The 21,109-nt window shown below is 34.3% G+C and overlaps 1 protein-coding gene across 2 annotated transcripts in view; it reads left to right on the plus strand.

The window, feature by feature from the left end:
* Positions 1-21,109, plus strand: part of LOC123309400 (POU domain protein 2-like) — a 92,391-nt gene that overhangs the window by 34,339 nt on the left and 36,943 nt on the right. For both annotated transcript variants that reach the window (XM_044892505.1, XM_044892506.1), the window contains exon 3: positions 18,259-18,369. In XM_044892505.1, coding sequence (XP_044748440.1) covers positions 18,259-18,369 — 111 coding nt within the window. The remainder of the gene's footprint in view (positions 1-18,258; positions 18,370-21,109) is intronic.

The following is a 21,109-nucleotide window of genomic DNA, read 5'->3' on the forward strand; positions in this document are numbered from 1 at the left end:
ATTTTTGAGGTAAAAAAAACACTTTTTTCCTCATTTTTTTCGATTCGGCCCTGATAAAAAGATAGAGTCATTTTAAGTTTTCATGATGAGCTGTGCCACCCCTGGAAAAACCAAATTGCCTTCAGAATAACTAGCTAAATCTGTGACTACTACATCTATGGATCATTTCAATAAAGTTGTATTCAGCCAAAGTACCCAATTTTTCAAATTTGTCTGATATTTTTTGATTTTTGAACATCAAATTACTCGAAAACGGCGCATTATACGAGAAAATATGAAGAATATTTTCATTTTACAAAATGATCAAATTTAATATTCATCAGACATCGTCCAACTTTTCTTGAAGAGTTGGGTTCTTTGAGTTATTGGTATTTTTATGATACGTAATATTCATAATGAGAAAATTTGAGGACGAGTTTGATACCTTGTGTTCGAATAAGATTAATCAAATAAATGAGAAATTATATTCCAAAATTCATTTCATATGATAAAATCTTTTGTGAGAACTGAAAATAATATTTTTTCATGGTTTTCAACAGCCTGTATTTTTTAAACCGAGCCGATTCGGAAGAATGGTGAAGGAAAAAAAGTGTTTCTTTTAATCTACTGTCAAAATATTTGTACGAGACAAAGAGTCACCCTTATATAGGATTTTTGAATCCTTTTTAAGTGATGGAAAATTAAACTGAATTCGAATTTTTGCTTTTGTCTGTATTTCTAGGACAATTTTTGCCACTTCAGAAATGATAGATTTTTTTGAAAAACATGCCTTTTTCCTATAGTAGAAATTAATGAAATATCTTAAATAGAAATCATACAAATGAATGTAGTTAATACTTTATTTCACCTTCATCTCGGAAATGCAAGTTTCGACAACACTTCAAAAATATCAATATTATGAAATATAAACGTTTAAATGTTTAGGGACATACTGGGGTGTGCAAATGAATAGAAAACCCTTTATTATTATAAATTGTCTCCTCATCACAGAAAAATTTAACAGAGTTTAAGAGATCTTGAAATGGATTTTGTGAGAATGTGCATTTAAAAAAAATTTCAGCTCTGCACGTATGTATCTACGGCGGTGATACATTGAGAACAAACGATGAACGATAGGTATACAATTAAACCGAGATTAATGTTATTTATCAGCAGACGTATCATTATTTCGCATGAAAGTAAGAAAATATACATTTAATTGTATTTATTAAAACAATAAGGATCTAGGAAACTAGTTTAATTATCTATTCGTTTTGTAATATTCAGGAGGATTACCTTTCTGTTGTTGATTTGCATGGGCAAAAACCCATAACGGTTTTGTTCTTCACCACGTTGTTATTAGCAGTGCACTTTATTAGATTTAGATCCGTTCATATCTATATATGAATATGATTATTCATTCGTACATATTCTATTTAACTCTGCCATTATTCAAATCAGTTAATTAATTAGGAACAGAGGCAGGACGTGCATGAAAAATACCTCTGATTTATTGCGGATAAGTGTTGCCCCGGTAAGAAACAAGATTCTTCTTTGAAGATAAGCCGACTAAGATCGTAAGGTGAGAGAAAATCTACTAATCCGCACAGGCATTCCAATTTCCTCGGTACAATTAAAACATAATTTTTTCCAGTTGATAAATGCATCTGAACCAAAGGAAATTAGCAGCATGCTATCTCGTACTGCCATCGACAAGAATACATTACAATATTTGGTGTACAACAACTTTCAACGCTGCACAAAATTACGATCAGTTTAAAAGCTGAGAGAAATGTCTCTGGAATAATTAAATTATTCATATTTCCTCCACTCGATCCAGAAATGAAGGGACCAGCTAATCACAACAAATACAAGTGAATAAACAATCGTAAACCAATATTTATATCTGAAGATTATTTTATTACGAGTTAGTTTCGGTGTTCCCAGTAGGGGGCGTCCTATTCATTAGTTTATCCAACTGACTTGTTAACCAGCAGGTAGACGACTGTATCTCACACATAATTGATGGGAAATTCTTTTTGTGCTCTCAAAATACCGAACTCTATTCGATGGTAGCAACCTCCAGGGATCGTTATATATTCGTGCTTTCATGGAGTTGCGAGATCTATTAATTTTTTGCAAATAAATTCCTCTTTGTCCCATTGATTCGACCCGAACCCTATTTGAATGATGAATTGGTTTTTACCTTGCTGGAATAATGAGGGACGTGTTTTTGTCGAATATTGTACACATTTGATTGATGGCGAATATTGTAGTTGGGCTAGGCTTTAATATTGGGTCACTCCACCAAACCCCATATTTCAACTATCTACCTACTTCTTTTTATTTGAATAATTCGAAAACGGTAAACTCCAAACAAGAGTGATGAGTAGTTGAAACTATTAACAGAATACCACTTCTAGTCAAAGACTAGATGGAGACTTCATTTCCTAGTGAGATATGTAACAGGCGAGCTTAGGCATAATTTTCTTTTCAACGATATAATTAACTTCTTTAAGATGCACGAAAAGATGAACCATGAAATGGATCACGAACTTGATTAATTACAATATATCCTCGCATTTCACTTCTTCAGTGGCGCGCTCAAAGAATTCTTCATCGGCAATTTTACGATAGCCAGCTTCCAGTCTATGCGATCTAAAACTATTTCTGAAGGATTTTAGACTTCAGTCGAGTATATCGTGCAATTATATTCCAAGTGATGTATTCATTTTTTATTATTCAAGCTGGTTTTCATGGCGGGATCATTCTTCCTTCTTCCTCGCTTGCATGTTGAAGGTACTTATGAAATAACGAATACAACTTCGATGAGCTGACGAAACCAAAGCAATTAAAGGAAAATATTCCATACTATTCCTTACATGTAAATGAAATACTACACATGTGGGACTACAAAAGCAGAACTTGTCTTTAGTCTTTAGTCGAATTTACGTTTCAGTAATTCACAGGAATAGTAGCGAGAAGATCATTTAAGTTTGAAGTTTTGAACCCAAACAAGCCAATGTGCATCTATAACCTCAAACTTTTCCCTATGTACATAGGTTTACCCAATTTAGCAGAAAAAAGTATATCAATAATGAAAGGGGTATTACAAGAAATTGCATATGTGATTGTGTTGCTGTAGATGTGTATTCAGTCATTCGTTTTATACACAGTGTGATTCGAAACATAAGGGAAATCCTGTACCTATACTATATTCACTTTTATTTTAGTAGAGCAATCGGTTGGCCATGGAAATTTGACACATTCCACTCTGTATAGTACGAAAATGTGGGGTTATGACGCTTGTCAAAACATTTTTGGGTTTTAAATCAACGCTATTTTGCCCGTTCTACGTAAAAGTTTCTGTTATTACGTATTTTATCACAATGTCGAATCTCTTCGGAAAATATGTGACGAACATAATTGAAGTTTATACAAACTGATTGAAGGCATACCAAATCCAGTTATTTGCATGGGAAATACAAGAGATCAGTATAATATCATAATATGCACTAGCTTGAGGAGAGTTTATGTTCGTTATCTTCTTTGGCTAAAGTTTGAATACGTTACATCAGTTGTAGATTCCAAAAATATTAACCCGAAGATGAAATGCATATGTTGGTTGGGAATGGGTATCTCCCGAAGGAATTAACAGATAATTACAAGAATGTTGAATTCTTCAACAAAAATCATCTTGCATCAATATAAGTAGAAGAAATTTTCAATCAAGATGAATTTCACCTTTGAACAAAAATTTCACATTAATAAACAATTAGCAGAACAACTGGCGCGTATTTATGGCTGTTCATCTTAATGCATTGATATAATAATAATAATTAGGCATTTATTGGTACCTTAAGACATTTACACCTCAGTTTTCATTTCCATCGTTTTGTGAACTATTGGAAAGTTTTCTTGTCGATAAAAATAATCCTTTTGTTTCGTCGGGATGTTCATGAATTCATTCATTTTTTTCACAATCGATCAACTTCAAAGGTATTGAAATCTAATAGATCTTCGGCGTGGATCTATAGATTGCATTCTTCTTCATTCTTTATCTTTGCTCATTAGCGTCAAACCCTGAATAATGGAATAATAATGTAATTAGGACGAAAGGCACCAGATAGAATAAGTAGTCAGATAAAAGCTGGGCGCATTTTCAGACGATTGGATATTAATAATGAACTACGTCCGGTGTTTTGCTGAAAACAGGTAGGCATTCAATTTTTTGAAAATGAACCAATCCATACGTTGATTGACGGCTAAAAAGAACTCCGATATGATTTGTAAAGAATGCAATCTTTTAAGTTATGAAGAAAGTGGAATAGTATGAGAGGACCACTAATTCTATGGTTATTCATCGAAGGCATCAAATAAGAAAATGAACCAATCATTGTGATAAACAGGTAGAAATTCAGGTGCTTCCTTCGAAGACTTATGCAATCTTTCTGTAGATTTTCAATGGAATGTAGGTAGTCCATAACGATATTTTGGATATACAGACAGGGCGTCCCACGGTGGATGGCCTATTGGACGGTTATAGAGAACTAATCACAATTTTGTGATGAAAATTTGCATGTTGGGGTTTTTGACTATGTACTTTCTCCCTTAAATATTTATTGGCAAATTCAACAGTAGGTATGCCATATCATCTTCGTAGGAAACAGGGATGTAAAATTAAGCTTTCTGGAAAGTTTCGATTGATTAAGTAGCAGAATGCATTCAACGAGAAAAGAACAAAAAAATCTGCTAAAAGTGATAAATTGCAGAAAAGACTGGAAATTCAATGAAATCGAACATTGATTTCTATAATGACCAAACTTCAAACAAGGCATCAACATTGCAGAAAAAATGAAATGAGTCTAGCTGTAGAAATCAAAAAAATTCTGGGAAAACAGTTTCGAAATTTAAAGATTTGAAGATAATTCTACTATAAATTCACTTGGTACTGAAAGTTAGCGATATTTTAATGAAAAATTAACGGCCTTCAGACAAGAATTGAATTCTGACAAAAGTACCTCCCAAAGCAAGACTATATTAAAATTTTCAGACATCTAACTATCTTCAGTTAGAGATATTCTTATAATCTCATATTGAATGCCAGTTTCATAATAAATTTTAAAGTGGTGAATGAAGCTTGTGATTTAATGGATGGTGAAGGTATAGGTACTGTATAGGTACCTATATGATACAAAAAAAAACGGTTCTTCAGCCAATTTCTAGAATTATCCGTTAGAATCTGGAAAAAAACCGCCAAATAAAAAGGTGTGAGCAAGTCAACGACCAATGTATTGTTCAGAAATCTCTGTATTTACCCTTCTATAGCGATCATATCATAAAAAATCTTCAGTTAATGTTAAGAAAAGACGTTAAAAATCCCATGTTGCGTGGTATCAGAGCAGTCAACGGTTTTTTTCATAATCAAGAAAAAATACGTTGCAAATAACGGTCGGCAAAACAAATCTTCCCATCCTTTCCGTAAAAATATCCGATTCCAGAAAACGAATATTTTCCCGCGATTCCCAACAAATCGGCGTAAAGAATCCGTTGAAAAAACGAACAATAAGATGACAGTTTCAAAGGTTTAACGTGAAACCCCTTAAAAGAGGAATTCCGTTGCATATTGCACGTCGATCTGCGTTTTTTTTGGGGTAATACGCCAGATTTGGGTCACACACCACCGTCGCTTCCCCTACATTTCCGTTTTTTAGGGTAAAGTGCCAGACCGGCCGTGATTTTTACCTACTTACGGCCATTATCATTCTCCGACCCCTAAAAAATGGGGTGCCTCCGGGTTTTTTACGAAGCGCGTATGAATTTCAAATCTGTCGGTTTCCAGAATTTGCGCAACGTCGGCGTGGGAATGAAGCTGGGAGTTTTTTATTAGTAAATCCGTTGGATGATTAATCTATTCTCTATTCTTCGTAGATTTTTTTCGGGGTTCCTTCAAGACCGTTACGGTATTGTGAATGCTCATTTGATTATTCCCAAGGGTTGTTTATGATTTCAACCACCGTGGTTTTTTATATTTCGTTAGATTTCGTTGCACCATTGCTACCATATTCCGGCAATGGGAAAGGCACTGTATCTTTCCTATTGTTCACGAATTTATGGGTTTATCAAAGTTGCATATGAAGTGAATACACGGAGATGCTTAATTTTTCATACGTGAGGAAAAAATACAAAATTTACATGACAGTTTATTGATCTAACAACACAACTCCAATCAAAATTGAACAAAAACAATTTAAAACCTCGATACATCAAATTTTTCTGATGTAATATCATTGTGTATCTTAGCAATTAAATACTTTTCCTATTCCTTAATTTTTAATTCGTCATTTAACGAAGTTTCATCTAAACTCTTCAGAAAAAACCTGCAATTATGGACGGTGAATGGAAGATTTTTTTTATTCATTTTTCGAAATCTACTAATTGAATTCAATCAATTATTTATGTTGATTACTCAAGAATCATGGAAAACATTATTATTGTTATTGAAAACTTCATTTTCTTAGTGTAATCAAATGTATAATCTTCTGAAATTCTCTGAGGTTTTTACTTCCAGTCTCTGAAATTAAATCAATTAAAAATTTGAAAAAATCGATTTGCTTTTCCATAAATTCTTGCACTTAATGTCAGGAGCAAATAAGATCCAAAAAATTGTTGCCTGACAATGAACGAAAATTGGAACTTTATGATAAAACTTCATAACGTTTCGGAGTCTATATCAGACTCTTTCATCAGAGGAATTCTTAAAAATTTCCAGAATTGTAGTTTGTGAATTTGCATTTTTCGTTCATGCTCAGGCAACAATTTTTTCCATTTGATTTGATCCTGACAAATTATTTCAATTTTTTAATTGATTTTGTTTCAGGGACTGGGTGTGAAACCCTAAAGAATTTCAGTATATAACGCTACATATCTTTTGATAAATTATCCTTTTTCTCAAAAACTTTTACCTTTCTTATTGAAAATGAATCAATTTATCAAAATAAATTTTAAACGTAAGTATAATGTGACTAACGAAAATGGTTCTTTCTACCCCTTGCTACCAAAGGTTAACAGCACCAAAATTTTTTTAGACTACATAGAATGTCTATTAAATTTAATTTCTATAATTTTTTTGCCTTCTTAGAAAATAAAATCGAAAATTGCCACCTTTAGGGAACTGCATTTTAAACAGAGAATTTTTTTTAAAATTCATATTAGAGAACCTCATTGTTTTTCGACAAAGAATTAACCTTAAATTTTTTCACAACTTTTCTTTAAGACCCTGCATATATTGGAAATGTTTTCCTCAATTAAAAACTGAAGATCATTCTGACAGAATTCCAAAAATCAATGCTTCATTTTACTCAATTGTTAAAACCGTCCATTAAGTTGAACTACACCAATCATGCAGGCTGCCATTTTGGCCGCCTAAAAAACCCATACGAATTATGCAAAATCGCTAACGATTGGTCCTGCATCCTCTCCAATAGAATCTCATCCGCAACAAAAACGCTTTTACCTCTTTGATTTATAATAGCACGCGATGCTTTAGGGTGAACCCTTTCCCTTTTGTTGGTCCGAGGCAAACATAAAAATATGCCACACGTGTAGCATCTACCACACGAGATCTGCACACTTCCATTCTTTAAAATCTACCTTGGCAAAACGGTTAAAATTTCAGATCGAAAAGGATTTGAAAGGATTAAATGACTGTTGAGTAATGCATGGCGTTCGATAGTAACCGATCATTGTGTTACATAAGAACTTACAGGTACTGCGGGGATGTTCCATTCTTGAGACTTTTTTTTGTAATCATTGTGTTATTTCAGTCGAAAAGAATGATTTATTGGGACTATCCCACAAGTGGATCAGAAAAACTGCAATCGTAAAGGAAATAGAATATTTGAATATTTTTTCATCTTGTTTTGTAATGTTATATCAGAATTTTTTTTTTCTTATTTGTTTTCGATAAAATTATTGTAAGAGGTTAAATAGAATAGCTATAGGCTAAACTTCGCCCCATGATTGTATTCATAGAGTACAAAATAAAGGCCCTTTATTATTATTATGTATGTATGTTTTTTTTTCTATCTTGATCAATTTTTGGAATTAAAGGTAATTTATTTGAAAACAACACAAAATGATCTAGATTATCTACAGATAATAACACATCAACTTTCTAAAATGCATTGTTTACTAAGATTCTCACGAAAAATAAAGTAAAATTATAAATATTGAAACAATTTTCTATACTAATCCATGCTCGGCCTTTGAATTCCATGAAAACTGTAGATACTAAATGCTTCTTGCTATTGAATATTCAGACTGAAATTGCATTTTTGCCATTGTCGTTTTTTGAATTCGTCATATAGCAGATCAAAGTAACAAAGCTCCCTTTGTCACCTTCCTCCAAATTCAACGGCATTTGGTGTCTTGGGTTTCCATACAAAAGGGACAAATCTCAATGTTGCAGATCAAATTTTTTCTTAAGACGTATAAAAATCCACCCAACAATGGGGAATATTATTTCAGGTTCCTTCTGGAAGGCATTTCTAGAAACCCCCGTTAAAAAAATCCGATCCGCACGAATCTCAACTATTTAACTATAACTTGTTTGTTCCACCACAGCTGATGTGCAGAATCAGTCCGTGCTGGGGTTGAAAGGTGGGGGGTGAGGGGTGGTTGGGCTATTAAGGGTTGCACCCCAGGTACACACACATTCGTACGCGCAGACAAACACGCTGTCAAGCGTGTGCATACAATAGAAACGAATGCTTTCAAACGTTCAAAGGAGTAAAAAAAATGGCAAATAAAATGCCCACGCAGCGGCATGTGGCATTCTGCCGAATCCTGAACAATCAGTTACTCTTTCCAATTCAGATTTCGGTAGCAGACAATGACGTTCGAACGTTTGATTTATAATATATCATATTTTAAAAAACTGCGTCATTGAATGTTCGTTAATTTTGTATACGAAAGCGAAAGTTTATTCTTTTCAATCTTTTCGTTCATTTTTGCTAATTGACGGTAAGGGTGATTTTTTGTAGAAGAGTCGGAGCGAAATTATTAATTGAAATTTTCAATAGATTTCTCGATTTCAGATGAATCAGGATAATGTAATGGATATTCATTTTTCCAATCAGATTGTCATGTTTTTGTTTCACTTCTTTGAAAACACTTTATTATTTAGTTACTTCTTATTATTTTTCAAATATATATTTTTTCACATCAAGATATTTTACTCATTCATTGTTTGATCAATTGACAAAAATGCTATTCTGAGTATAAACAATTTCTCACCTTGGCTGGAGGAACTTAACTTCCCCAACCTTATTCTTTCAACATTTTGCTGAATTATTACCTACCACCTGGTCTGCCTGTACATTATACAAACAAAGTGCAACTTTTCCCTTTCAAAATTATTTACGGGCTGTCCTAAGTCGTATCTAGAAAATATCTCGCTTATTTTACAAGATTATTAAAAACTAAAAAAAATGCCTTGACTGGCAACTACCTTCCTAATCACTCCTAAAAAAAGTATGACATTTGACCACTATGTGTGGTTCTTTCGGTCATTTTCATTTTCAAATGGCACCCCTTGTAGATCCCCATTGAAAATTGCATGTCATTCTATTAATACAGGGCCCTGATGAAGAAATATAGCCGTTTTAAGTTTTCATAATGAGCTGTGCCACTCTTGGAAAAACAACCTTCAGAATAACTATCTAAATCTGTGACACTACACATCTGTGGATCTTTTAAAAAAAGTTGCATTCGGTCAAAATACCCAATTTTTCAAATTTCACAGATACTTTTTAATTTTTGAGAATTTATTAAAAAATATTTTTTTTTAAATACGTTCAAATATTCATTAGATAGCGTCCAACTAAGTTTCAAGAGTTGGGTTCTTTGAATTTTTGTATTTTTAGGGTACTGAATGGTCATAATAAAAACTAGATATCTAGATAACTTGTGTTCCAAAAAGATTAATTGAATAAATGAAAAACTATATTCTGAAGTTCATTTCATTCGATAGCACCGTTTGTGAGATTGAACTAAAAATGGGGTCCACCCCCATTCTAGATATAACCCCTAAGAGGAGGTGACTAAAATTCAGTTTTTATTTTTATTCTAAAATTCCTATTTAAGCTAGAGACTTGGAATTCTGTAATTTTCGTGCAATCTGAAAAGAGTAACCACGGGATTTTTTAATATTCCTGTTACATTATGTGGTGGTGAAATTAGCAACCCTTACATTATTTCATATAAAAAAACTATTCTTCTAAATGAAATTATAAATTAAAATCCTTGATTGTTTACATTTTTTTTTCTTTCTGAATTTTTTTCCAAAACCATAGCTGAAAAGAAGAACTATATTTTATTATTATTTTCAAAATTGAGTGGTAAACAGTAAATATGTTAAATGTGGAAGAATTCATAATAAATGCTGGAAATGACCACTTTCAGTCAAAATACACGAAAGTGTCATGTTCCTAGCTTTACTAGAATTTCATGAAAATAATAAAAACAGAATTTTAGTCACCACCTTTTAAGGGTGACATTCCGGAAAGAATTCATAATAAATGCTGGAAATGACCACTTTCAGTCAAAATACACGAAAGTGTCATATTTCTTGCTTTACTAGAATTTCATGATAATAATAAAAACAGAATTTTAGTCACCACCTTTTAAGGGTGACATCTCGGAAAGAAGTGGGCTGAGGAAATTTTGAAATAGCCCCATCTTAATTTCCCCATCTTAATTTCCCCATCTTAATCCCATCCCCCATCTTAATTTCATACGAGTTTTCACCTCCTGAATTTTGTCGCATGAATTTATTAACACCCCATACATAAATCGTAGGTATGTATTTTATGTAACTATTATTATTGGTGAATAAAGTTATTATTGTTATAATAAGAAGAATGATTTCCTACCGATCGCTTAAGACATTCCATTTGTGAAATGAATAGATTATAACATATGATTTGCGAGTGTAAAGAGAACAAAACTGTCCTAGATTCAGAATATTTTGTATTTGACGAGCAGTTAACTTTTTTTTCATGAGAGGATAATCCGCTTTCATCCGCCATTCTTAGGTAGGAAAATGGGATATCAGATGCCATAATTCCTGGAAATCTTGGCGTCGTTCATCCTATAAAATCTGGAAAATCCGATTCGACGCTTCCGCGAATGTATTCATAAAAGCAGGAGTAGGTGGGACTGTTTTCCCGTGATCTGGGCGCCATCCCCTTTTTTCTCCTCCGTATGCAGATTGAAAGGGGTAGTTTTGCATAGCGCAAGCGTATCCCGCCCATATCTCTCTATTGATATTATGTAAAAAGCGCGACGCGTGCGCGGCCTAACGCGTTTTACATGCACATTTTTATCATCATCCCTTTCGCTTCACACCACCTCGATGTGCCGTATAAGATTTCAACCCTTATTCAAAGGGTAGCCAATGGCAACGCGTGCTAAACGGCCGTCTTACCCGGTCTCTTTCTTTTTTTATACCTCGACCTTTCGATATTCGATCATGCCGTTTACTTTTCTTATTTGTCCTTTTTATAGGACTTCCGGTGGGGCCATGTACCATATTATTATATTTGGGGGTTGTTTGCGGGGCGGCAGAAAGGGCTTCTAACGTTATTACGGGGATGTTTTGCGGAGGGGCGGATAAATTGGAATCTTAATAACACCTGATTTCATGGCGGATGCTGGGCAGGGATTCGAAAAACTGGCATATATTCATGTGGATAAGATTCTCCTACGAATCACAGTTTCTAGTTTATTATTTCCAACAATGAACGAGCTTCACAGAAAGAATAAAATTCCAATCTTCTAGAATCAAGATCAAATAGTACCTACATGCGAGAAGATATTTTCAAGTTGAAGAATTTACATTTCAATAACATTCCAAATAGTTTTGCTTACCAGAAAAAAACCAGATTTCTTACGAATAATATTTATTGGCAAAAAAATTGACCATCGTCAGAATAACTTTGTAACAACTTCAATCATATACATAGAGTGACAGTCTTTTATATGCAATGTTTATAAAAAACCATTGAATTCAATCGAACAATAGTGGTTGAGGATTTCCATACCTACAGGGTGAGTCTTTGACTCGTACAAATATTTTAACACTACATTCTTGAGGTCAAAAAAAATTTTTTTTTCTCTGCCTTTCATAATGAGCTTCAGAATAATTAGATAAATCTGTGACACTACACATCTGTGTATCTTTTCAACAAAGTTGTATTCAGCCAAAGCACCAAATTTTTCAAATTTCACAGATAGTTTTTAATTTTTGAACATCAAATTACTCGAAAACGGTTCAATATACGAGAAAATATGAAGAATACTTTTATTTTACAAAACGTTCAAATATTCATAACATAGCATCCAACTTAGTTTCAACAGTTAAGTTCTTTGAATTTATGGTATTTTTATGGTACGTAATTGTCATAATGAGAAAACTGGAAGACGTGGGTGATATCTTGTGTTCGAAGAAGATTCATCAAATTAATATAAGACTATATTCCGAAATTCATTTCATTCGATAAAACCGTTTGTGAGATATAACTAAAAATAACATTCCGTAAGGTTTTCCAACAGCCTGTATCTTTTACCGATTCGAAAAAAATGGTAAAGAATAAAAGCGTTTTTTTTGACCTCAAGAATCTACTGTTAAAATTTTCGTACGAGTCAAAGACTCACCCTGTATAGCTCTCTAATACTCTAGTATTACTAGTTTCCATGTCAGCTGTCACATAATCCAAATGTTTTGTTTCCTAAGCACAAAATTTGTATCCTCAAACAAGTTTCTTTGAGTTTTTTTTTTGTTAGCTCGATCAGAATGACACGGAGAAACTTGTTTTGGCAGGAAGTGAAGTGAATTCCAAATATTTCGCAAAACGTTCCGGCAACAGCTCCGTCCTCCTTTTTTCAATAAAAGCGCCCCTTCCATTGATGCATCCGTGGGTGGTGAAAGTATAAGGCCACAATTTACTTAGGAGGTCCCTTTTATCAATCGAATTGTGCATCTTCAAAAGGATGCCTCCCCCCCATCCCCCGGACTCCGTTTGAGCTGGGCGCCCGCTAAAATGCCCTTATTTCACTTTTATTTAACTCAGTTTTATCTCCTCTAAATCACATAGCCGGTGGATGTTTGAATCTAGAACGTCCGACCATCGAGAAATTGGAGATTAAGGGATGGAAACGGCGAGTTTTCACCCCCTGGACCCTCGTCCTTTGTGCTACCAGTATCAGATGCTCAAAAGTAAATATCCTTTATTACGTGATAAGTTGGGAATCGGGTTCGACCTTTGGCGTGGATCTTGTTGCGCTATTTACATTTTGAAAATTGTGAACCTTGAAGCAAGGATATTCTTGAAAATTATTTTGATTCCATCGTACACTTAACGAGGATATATTGAAAAATTCTTAGCCTACTATTGAACCAAACAAAATTCCAATGTCAAAATATTCTTTTACTCAACATATTCTCCTCTTGAATGGATACCTTTAAAAAAAAAATGTTTCTTCTTGCACTGCAAACCAGACCTCCACAGCTTTTATTACCTCTTCGTTGGAAGAAAATTCACGACCTTTTAAACTTTTTTTCAGTTGAGGAAAGAGCCGAATGGAGCCAAATCTGTTGAATAAGGGAATAAGGCTCTAGTAATTCAAAACATAAATCACGAATTTTTTGCATGGCAACATGAGATTTGTGTGCAGGGGCGTTGTCCTGCAAAAACAAGACACCTTTAGATAGCTTTCCGTGTCTTTTTTCTTTAATTTTTTCCCGTATAGTGGTCAGTAATGTCGAATAGTAATCTCTGGTACTCTGGTTATTGTTCTACCCTTATCATCAATCATGAATACTCCATGGCAATCCCATAAAACTGAAGCAAATACTTTTCCAGCAGATTTTTTGACACGAAAATTCATAGGTCTTGGAGAACCAGAGTGTCGCCATTCCATCGATTGTTGCTTTGTTTCTGGATCGTAGAAATGTACCCTAGTCCCATCCATAGTAACAATTCGGTTAAAGAAGTCTACATCGTTTTCAAATCGAGCACAGATCGAACGCGATGCTTCTACCCTTGCACGCTTTTGGTCAACATTCAAACATTTGGGGATCCATTTTGCAGCAATTTTTCTCCTGTCCAAATTGACGTGAACTATATGATGAACGCGTTAGTATGAAATATTCAGTACTTCAGATATCCGTTTTAGCCCAATTCGACGGTCTGATAAAATCATGTGATGAACAGCATCGATATTTTCGGGGACTGACACAGAAACTGGCCTTCCCAATCGGTCATCATCTTCAATGGAAAATTTACTTCTTTCGAAGCTTGCAGACCAATTTTTCACGGTCGCATACGAAGGACATTGTTCACCAAGGGTATTAAGCATATCTTCGTAAATCTGCTTACCTCTTAACCCTTTTAAATACAGGTAATTGATGATGGCTCGATACTCCAATTTTTCGATTTTCACAATTTCGGTGGACATCTTCTTTCTTTTAATTTATTGCGTAAGTCTGGTTTACTTTTTTGACCTCGAAATTCACACTGTCACTTCTAATGAGTTATTGTTCGTTGCTATGGTAACGCAATATTTTTTTATGCATGGAATTGGTCTAGGCTAACTAGATATCAGTACATCCTCGTACATGGAAAAAGTTGATATTCCACTTGGAAGTCAAATCTCCATTTCAAATTATTCTTCGCAATGATTTCTAAACTCACTCCTTTGTCGTAGGATCGTCCAAATCATCTTTCCGAATTGTTTTCTCAGAATCAATCATCTAGTAACAGAAGACGATTGTTTCGGTAATAACAGCTCGCGGCTTCTTTGCGGGAACAGTTCCCATGGCCACCTCTCTTACTGCCATTCTTCCTCTTGTCATTCGACGGACAACAAAAACTTTCAATTCGTAATTTGTTGACCCTTTCGCAAAACTGCTACTTATGTGGATCTCGACCCAAAATAAGACCTATTCATTATGGTATCGGTTTTGACAATTTTTCCTTGGACATGTCAATTATGTCAATTTTCGGTTCTCGGAATTCCGGATAGATTGTTACGCTGGTATTTGTCCAACTGTCGGGAAATGTTAGAATGCATGCAGACGGGAGGCCATATTTGACGTTTTGTCGTTTTAGGCTTGCATTCCTTGCGGATTTTCTGTGTAGGATCCAGTTTTTCGAAATCATGGTGCACTTCTTCCAGTTTTCTTATCATAACCATTAGAGTCATTCGGGGCAACTGTGCGCACTTTTGCCTTTCAAGCCATTCCCTGTTTCAAATGTTGAAGCTAGGAAAATTAAAACATATTCATGAGATAGAGAATTTCCTAATCTATAAAAAAACATCAAAAAGCCAACAAACAAAAACGTTTTCTTTCCGCAAAAAGAAATTTAATGATGAAAGTCGGAGTGCGTTCACATGCCCCGTATTGCGGGTAAGTGTGCGCACCCTCACGGGGTAAGTGAACGCAGTGCTTAATGAACCGTACAATCAAAACAAATTACAAAATAATGTCATCAAAATGTTAAAATATTAGAGAAATGCTGTTTATTGTCAATACAGAAGCGCTTTTTTATAAGCACTGCATTATTGTTAGTGATACAATTCCTGGTGAACACAACACTTGATAAATTCCCCTGTTGGTGGCTCTACATATTTTTCCGAACAAATAGGACAATATTGATCGAGTCTTAACCCAGAAAATCAACAATGTCATAATTTATTCCCCACAGAACTATGCCCATATAATGAATCTATGCGCACACTTACCCGCGCACACTTTCCCCAGTAAGCCAAAATTTGAATTGACGTTCTTATAGAGTAGAGCAGCTAAGAGAACCTAAAATTTTTTATTATAAATTTAGATCAATATCATGATCGAATAAAATATTGTTTAACACTGTCGGACTCGGAACTTGGACCTGGCAGAATTTGCAGAGATGCTAAAATTTAACAAGAAAACTATTGAATTTGATTGATTGCAAATAAAAAGTTAACGAAACGTCACACGGCGCACTCCTATGAAAAACTAATTTGGGGATTCTGCGCCCTTGCTTCACCCAAATGAACCCCTCTTTCATTCATTGCATACTGCGCACACTTACCCACTGCGCTCAGTTACCCCGAATGACTCTACTTACCATAAAAATACCAAAAATTCAAAGAACCCAACTCTTGAATTTAAATTGGACGCTTTCTAATGAATATTTGATCATTTCGTAAAATAAAAATATTCTCCATATTTTCTCGAGTAATTTGATGTTGAAAAATAAAAGTATCTGTGAATTTAAAATGGGGTACTTTGGCTGAATACAACTCTGTTCAAAAGATCCACAAATGTGTAGTGTCACAGATTTAGCTAGTTACTCTGAAGGTAATTCTGTTTTTTTCAGGGGTGGCATAGCTCATTATGAAAACTTAAAATAGCTATATCTTTTTACCAGGCCGAAACGGAAAAAATGGTATTGAAAAAAAGTGCTTCTTTTCACCTCGAGAATCTTATGTTGAAATATTTTTACGAGTCAAAGTCTCATTTTGTATTATGAAAAACGAATGCTTATAAAATATCTATAAGTTAAGCATTTTCTCGGAAACTACTGAGGATAAATCTCCATAAAAATTGAGTAGTATCTAACAACGATCCTTCCTAGCTACAATGCTGCAATTGGCAGATTTTAAAGACCGAAAATTGCGGAATGAAAAAAAATCACATAAAACTAATCAAGGAATATTGATCTCCTTCGGAAAAGACAAAACCTCAACCCTGCCCACTGCTCATATCAAAAACCGATTAATTCCGCAACTTTCCTACAATATCCCCCCCCTCATCCCTTTTGTTCTATCGCTAAATTATTCCAGTCCATGATGTCATTAAGTCCGGACAGCGCAAATCATACCACCCCTACTTTCTTATATCCACAAAGACCGAAATTATTCCACCGCGAGCGGGGCATATGCGGAGGGGCGGCGACGCGAGGGGCGGTTACGGCGCTAACTAGGGTCGCTCTAATCAATACCCCCCTCCAGCCCCTCCACAACAATCGCCGTCCAGGAACACGCAGCATCCACCGGTCTGGAGCAGCCACAACAACGTTTCGATTCGGGTCTTCAACCTCTGCAGCTCGTAAAATTTTGCCAAATTGGGATTTCCTCCCCTTGTTGCGTTCCTCAAGGTTATGTTTTTATACCACTATCACGAAATTTTTTACTTCAGTAGTAAAAATATCTGGAAAGCAATGAAAAAAGATAATTATTATAAAATATTCAATAAAAAAAAATAAATAAAGAAGAAAAACAAGAATGTTAAATATTAGAAACAGAGATAACATATTTATCAAATATTCGATCATTTAAAGTTTAATTATATACAGAAATTCACTATAATTTCTCATTATAAGTATTTGACAAATTCAGCAACCTGCAACTCCTCTGGAAGAAAAGGTTTTTTAAAAAATGTCGATCATTTTTTGAGGTATTCATCGAAGCCTCATAAGTATAGAATCTCCTGTGTTTTCAACAAATTAAAATCAAACAACAACTAATAATATTGTAGACGCTCTCTCTCTTTGATGCACATCAAATTCTTGTATATTAATTTGGAAAAAATTATCAATTAATGTTTCCAAAATCTCGTAACAGTTGAAAAACTGTCATACATGCATATGTGTAACTACAGTATTCATTGAATGTTTGTAAATAGTTATAGTCGAGCCTGCAAATTGATAGCCAAGGCTAGCAAGTAGGCAAGCACTAGTAGTCGACCTCTTATAGGTACCTATGCTGGTCTCGGCTATGTCACCGCAGTTGCCAATTCCCCCAGCTCTGGAGGAGTGTTTGTTTACTGATATCCATATTCTTGGTTATTTTGAACACTAATATTCACACGTTCTTAATTCACTCGTAGAATCTAGCAGATTTCGTCCAGATTTAATTTGATAACAGTAAAAGACGGTTATTGTCACTATGTCACTGACACGTGTTCTTATCAAATCGTGGATTCACGAAAATACCTCAATCGCAGCTCTCGTCTCATTATAGTAACGGCAGCAGAGGAAAAAATTTACGGATGAAAAGTGTCTGCGGACGAAAAATACTTGCCTGAAAAATTGTCAACTTCTCGTTCGGAAATACACAAAATCTCGACGAAAAAATCCTTAGAATATTGTCAGTAGGGAAATTGCCTGCTGACTGAAATAATTTTTTTTCGTATTTTTAGGTAATAACCAATTTTATCTTTTTCAGGAAAAATATGGATGAACGAACCAGAAATAAACTGGCGGCAAGATATGCCCCTACCAACACAAGAAGAGTCAAAAGCAGCCCTTCATTCAAGACTAGGACTTTCACCACCTGGTAAGTCGAATCAGCTGCCTGTCATGTACGAACTATTTACGCATTTTAGCAAGGAAAAACCAATTCGATTCAATCCATCTTCAGAATTTGCATTGAAATTTTTTATATCAAAGGAATACACAAATTTATTTTATAATTTACCGTTTACAATGTGGAAAAGTTTAGGAATCCCAAAAACGAAAAGATTCTCGAAGAATCTTATCGTTTTACTGTCATATCAATAGTTCTGATGGATGAATGTTTTGAAATCTAAAACATTATAATCTTCTATCAGCAAAAAGCATGGTCGATGTCAATAGGAGCGTTATAATATTCACGTTTTCAGAAATGAAAAGAAGGCTTTTGTAATTTGGTGCATTTTGCGGCATATTATTCAGTTCAGTAGGTAACAATTTGGCGGATGAACTAGGTATGTCACCTGTAAACAGCAATGGGCAGTACCTATTTGAATATTGAATTACTTATAATAGAAAAATAAAAACTTATTTGGTACCTATTTATAATTCAACTAATTCTCGAGAATGCTATTTCCAAATTTATTCAATATAGGTACTCATGGCTTCAAAATACTATATTGGCTCGTTCGATATTGACGTGGTAATGACAATGGAATTTGAGGATTGCCGAATTCTTCTCATTAGTTTTTAGTAACTTATATGATTGTATGAAATGGCTTATTTCGATACCAACTGACAGAAGAGACATAGGACACAAGGGTAAAAAAAAGAATAACACTTCAAAATATCACAAATAAAATTCCTCTAAATTATTCACGAAATTTTTCATAATAGGCATCACAATCTTCTTGTCCTAACACTCCAACAATCGTCATAAAAATGGGATGAAATGGAAAAACATCATAGCACTTTTTCAACATAACTAACTTAAGCACTTTCAAGAAACTGCCTCTATTTTCTACATTTTTTTCGCCCTAAATTGCACGAGACAACAATTATGATTATCTCAAAAGTGACCTGATGCATCTAATCCGATGAACTGGGTACCGAACCATTCATTGTCCAACCATATGTTTATGTTTTGTTTCGTTTTGCGACGCTGGAGTCACCTTGCAGTGTCCTGTACTTGAAATTCAATGAAATTTTGTGGAACTTCTAGGGATTGTACTCAGCCATCTTGGATATTTTATATAGACAATTTTTTGTTAAATGACTTATTTTGATGAGTTCTACCTTGTGTCAAAGAAAAAGGCTCACCTTTGAAAACACCCTGTGTTATATAATCATTCTGTGAGTTCTTTAGTAAGGATGATTAATAGACTGGGGTACATTGGTCTCTTTTCTTTACTAACCTTACACCTGACTGTATTTTTGAAGAATCATTGAAATACTATTTCGTATTTCAAATAATACACGACGTATTTCTTATATTAAATACATGCGAGATAGAATTTTATAATTTGTGTTTTGCCCAACTCTGCCCATAAACTCCTATAAAATAAAGGAATGTTCACGTGCAATCTATGCAGTAAAAACTGCCAACATTTATCTAACGATGCGGGCAAAGAAATTGCCACTTTAAACTTGAAATGTTCAATTTCGAGGGTTACGAATATCCCAGATATCAGCCATGCTAATTACCATCATAAGGGTACATTTTAATGCTATAATGAATAATCATCGTCCAGTTATCCCTCGATAAGTTTCAATTTACCCCTGATTACAGATCAACCTATTGTATAGGCTGTCGTTTCCGAGAAAACTACGGTCATTTCTAATGCGGCCTTCATTAAAGTTTGCAACGTCAGAATCGTTTATGCATCAGGGAAGGATGACAGTTGTTTGGGAGTGGTTTTTACTTCTGCGCATCCAGATCGGGGTTGAACGGTTTTAATTATAGAATGGGGATGGCGCAATTTATGTAGCCTGGACGCAAGGCTGACGACATTTATGATAGCTCATTTATGGAATTTATATTGGGATAGCACGGAATCGGACTCCAAAATTGCCTCTTTAATATTGATAGTATTGGAAATTGAAAGTTTTTCCAAGTGGTCATTAATTATTTTCGTTGTTGCATGTGACCCCTCGAAACCTATAGGATGATTGGACGGCCGACCATATTGTCTTTTTATCATCGAAAGATAAATTCTGAAGGAAATTGATGGGCTGACGAAGCTCATTTGTGAAAGGCGGGACAAAATTGTATTTCGTCGAACATTTGAAACAGCTCTAAGACGAATCACAACTATCTTTCACTTTTATAAAACGTAATTTTATTCTCTAAATTGAGAGTATTTTTCAATATCAATTTTTGATAATGTGGATGTCAATTTTCATTTCAAATTACGAACCTTTTCATGTAGGTCATTGTTATTTATTGAACCATATGATGAAAAATTTTTCTGAATTCTGCAGTATTCTGAATGATTTATATTTTTTCCATTTGTTATAATTTGACTAAAAATACAAAAATGAACAATATACAGGGTGAATCTTTGACTTGTACAAATATTTTAAGAGTAGATTCTTGAGGTCAAAAGAAACACTTTTTTATTTACCTTTTTTTCCGAATCGGCTCGGCTTAAAAGATGAGGCTATTGAAAAACCATAAAATAATGTTATTTATAGGCCTACCTCTGAAAAGGTTTTATCGATTGAAATGAATTTCGAAATATAGTTTTTCATTTATTCGATTAATCTTTTTTGAATACAAAATATCACCCACGTCTTTCAGATTTCCCATTATGACCATTACGTACCATAAAAATACCAAAAATTCA

This window comes from Coccinella septempunctata, chromosome 3 (genome assembly GCF_907165205.1).
Source record: "Coccinella septempunctata chromosome 3, icCocSept1.1, whole genome shotgun sequence".
In the NCBI taxonomy this organism is placed as follows: Eukaryota; Metazoa; Arthropoda; class Insecta; order Coleoptera; family Coccinellidae; genus Coccinella; species Coccinella septempunctata.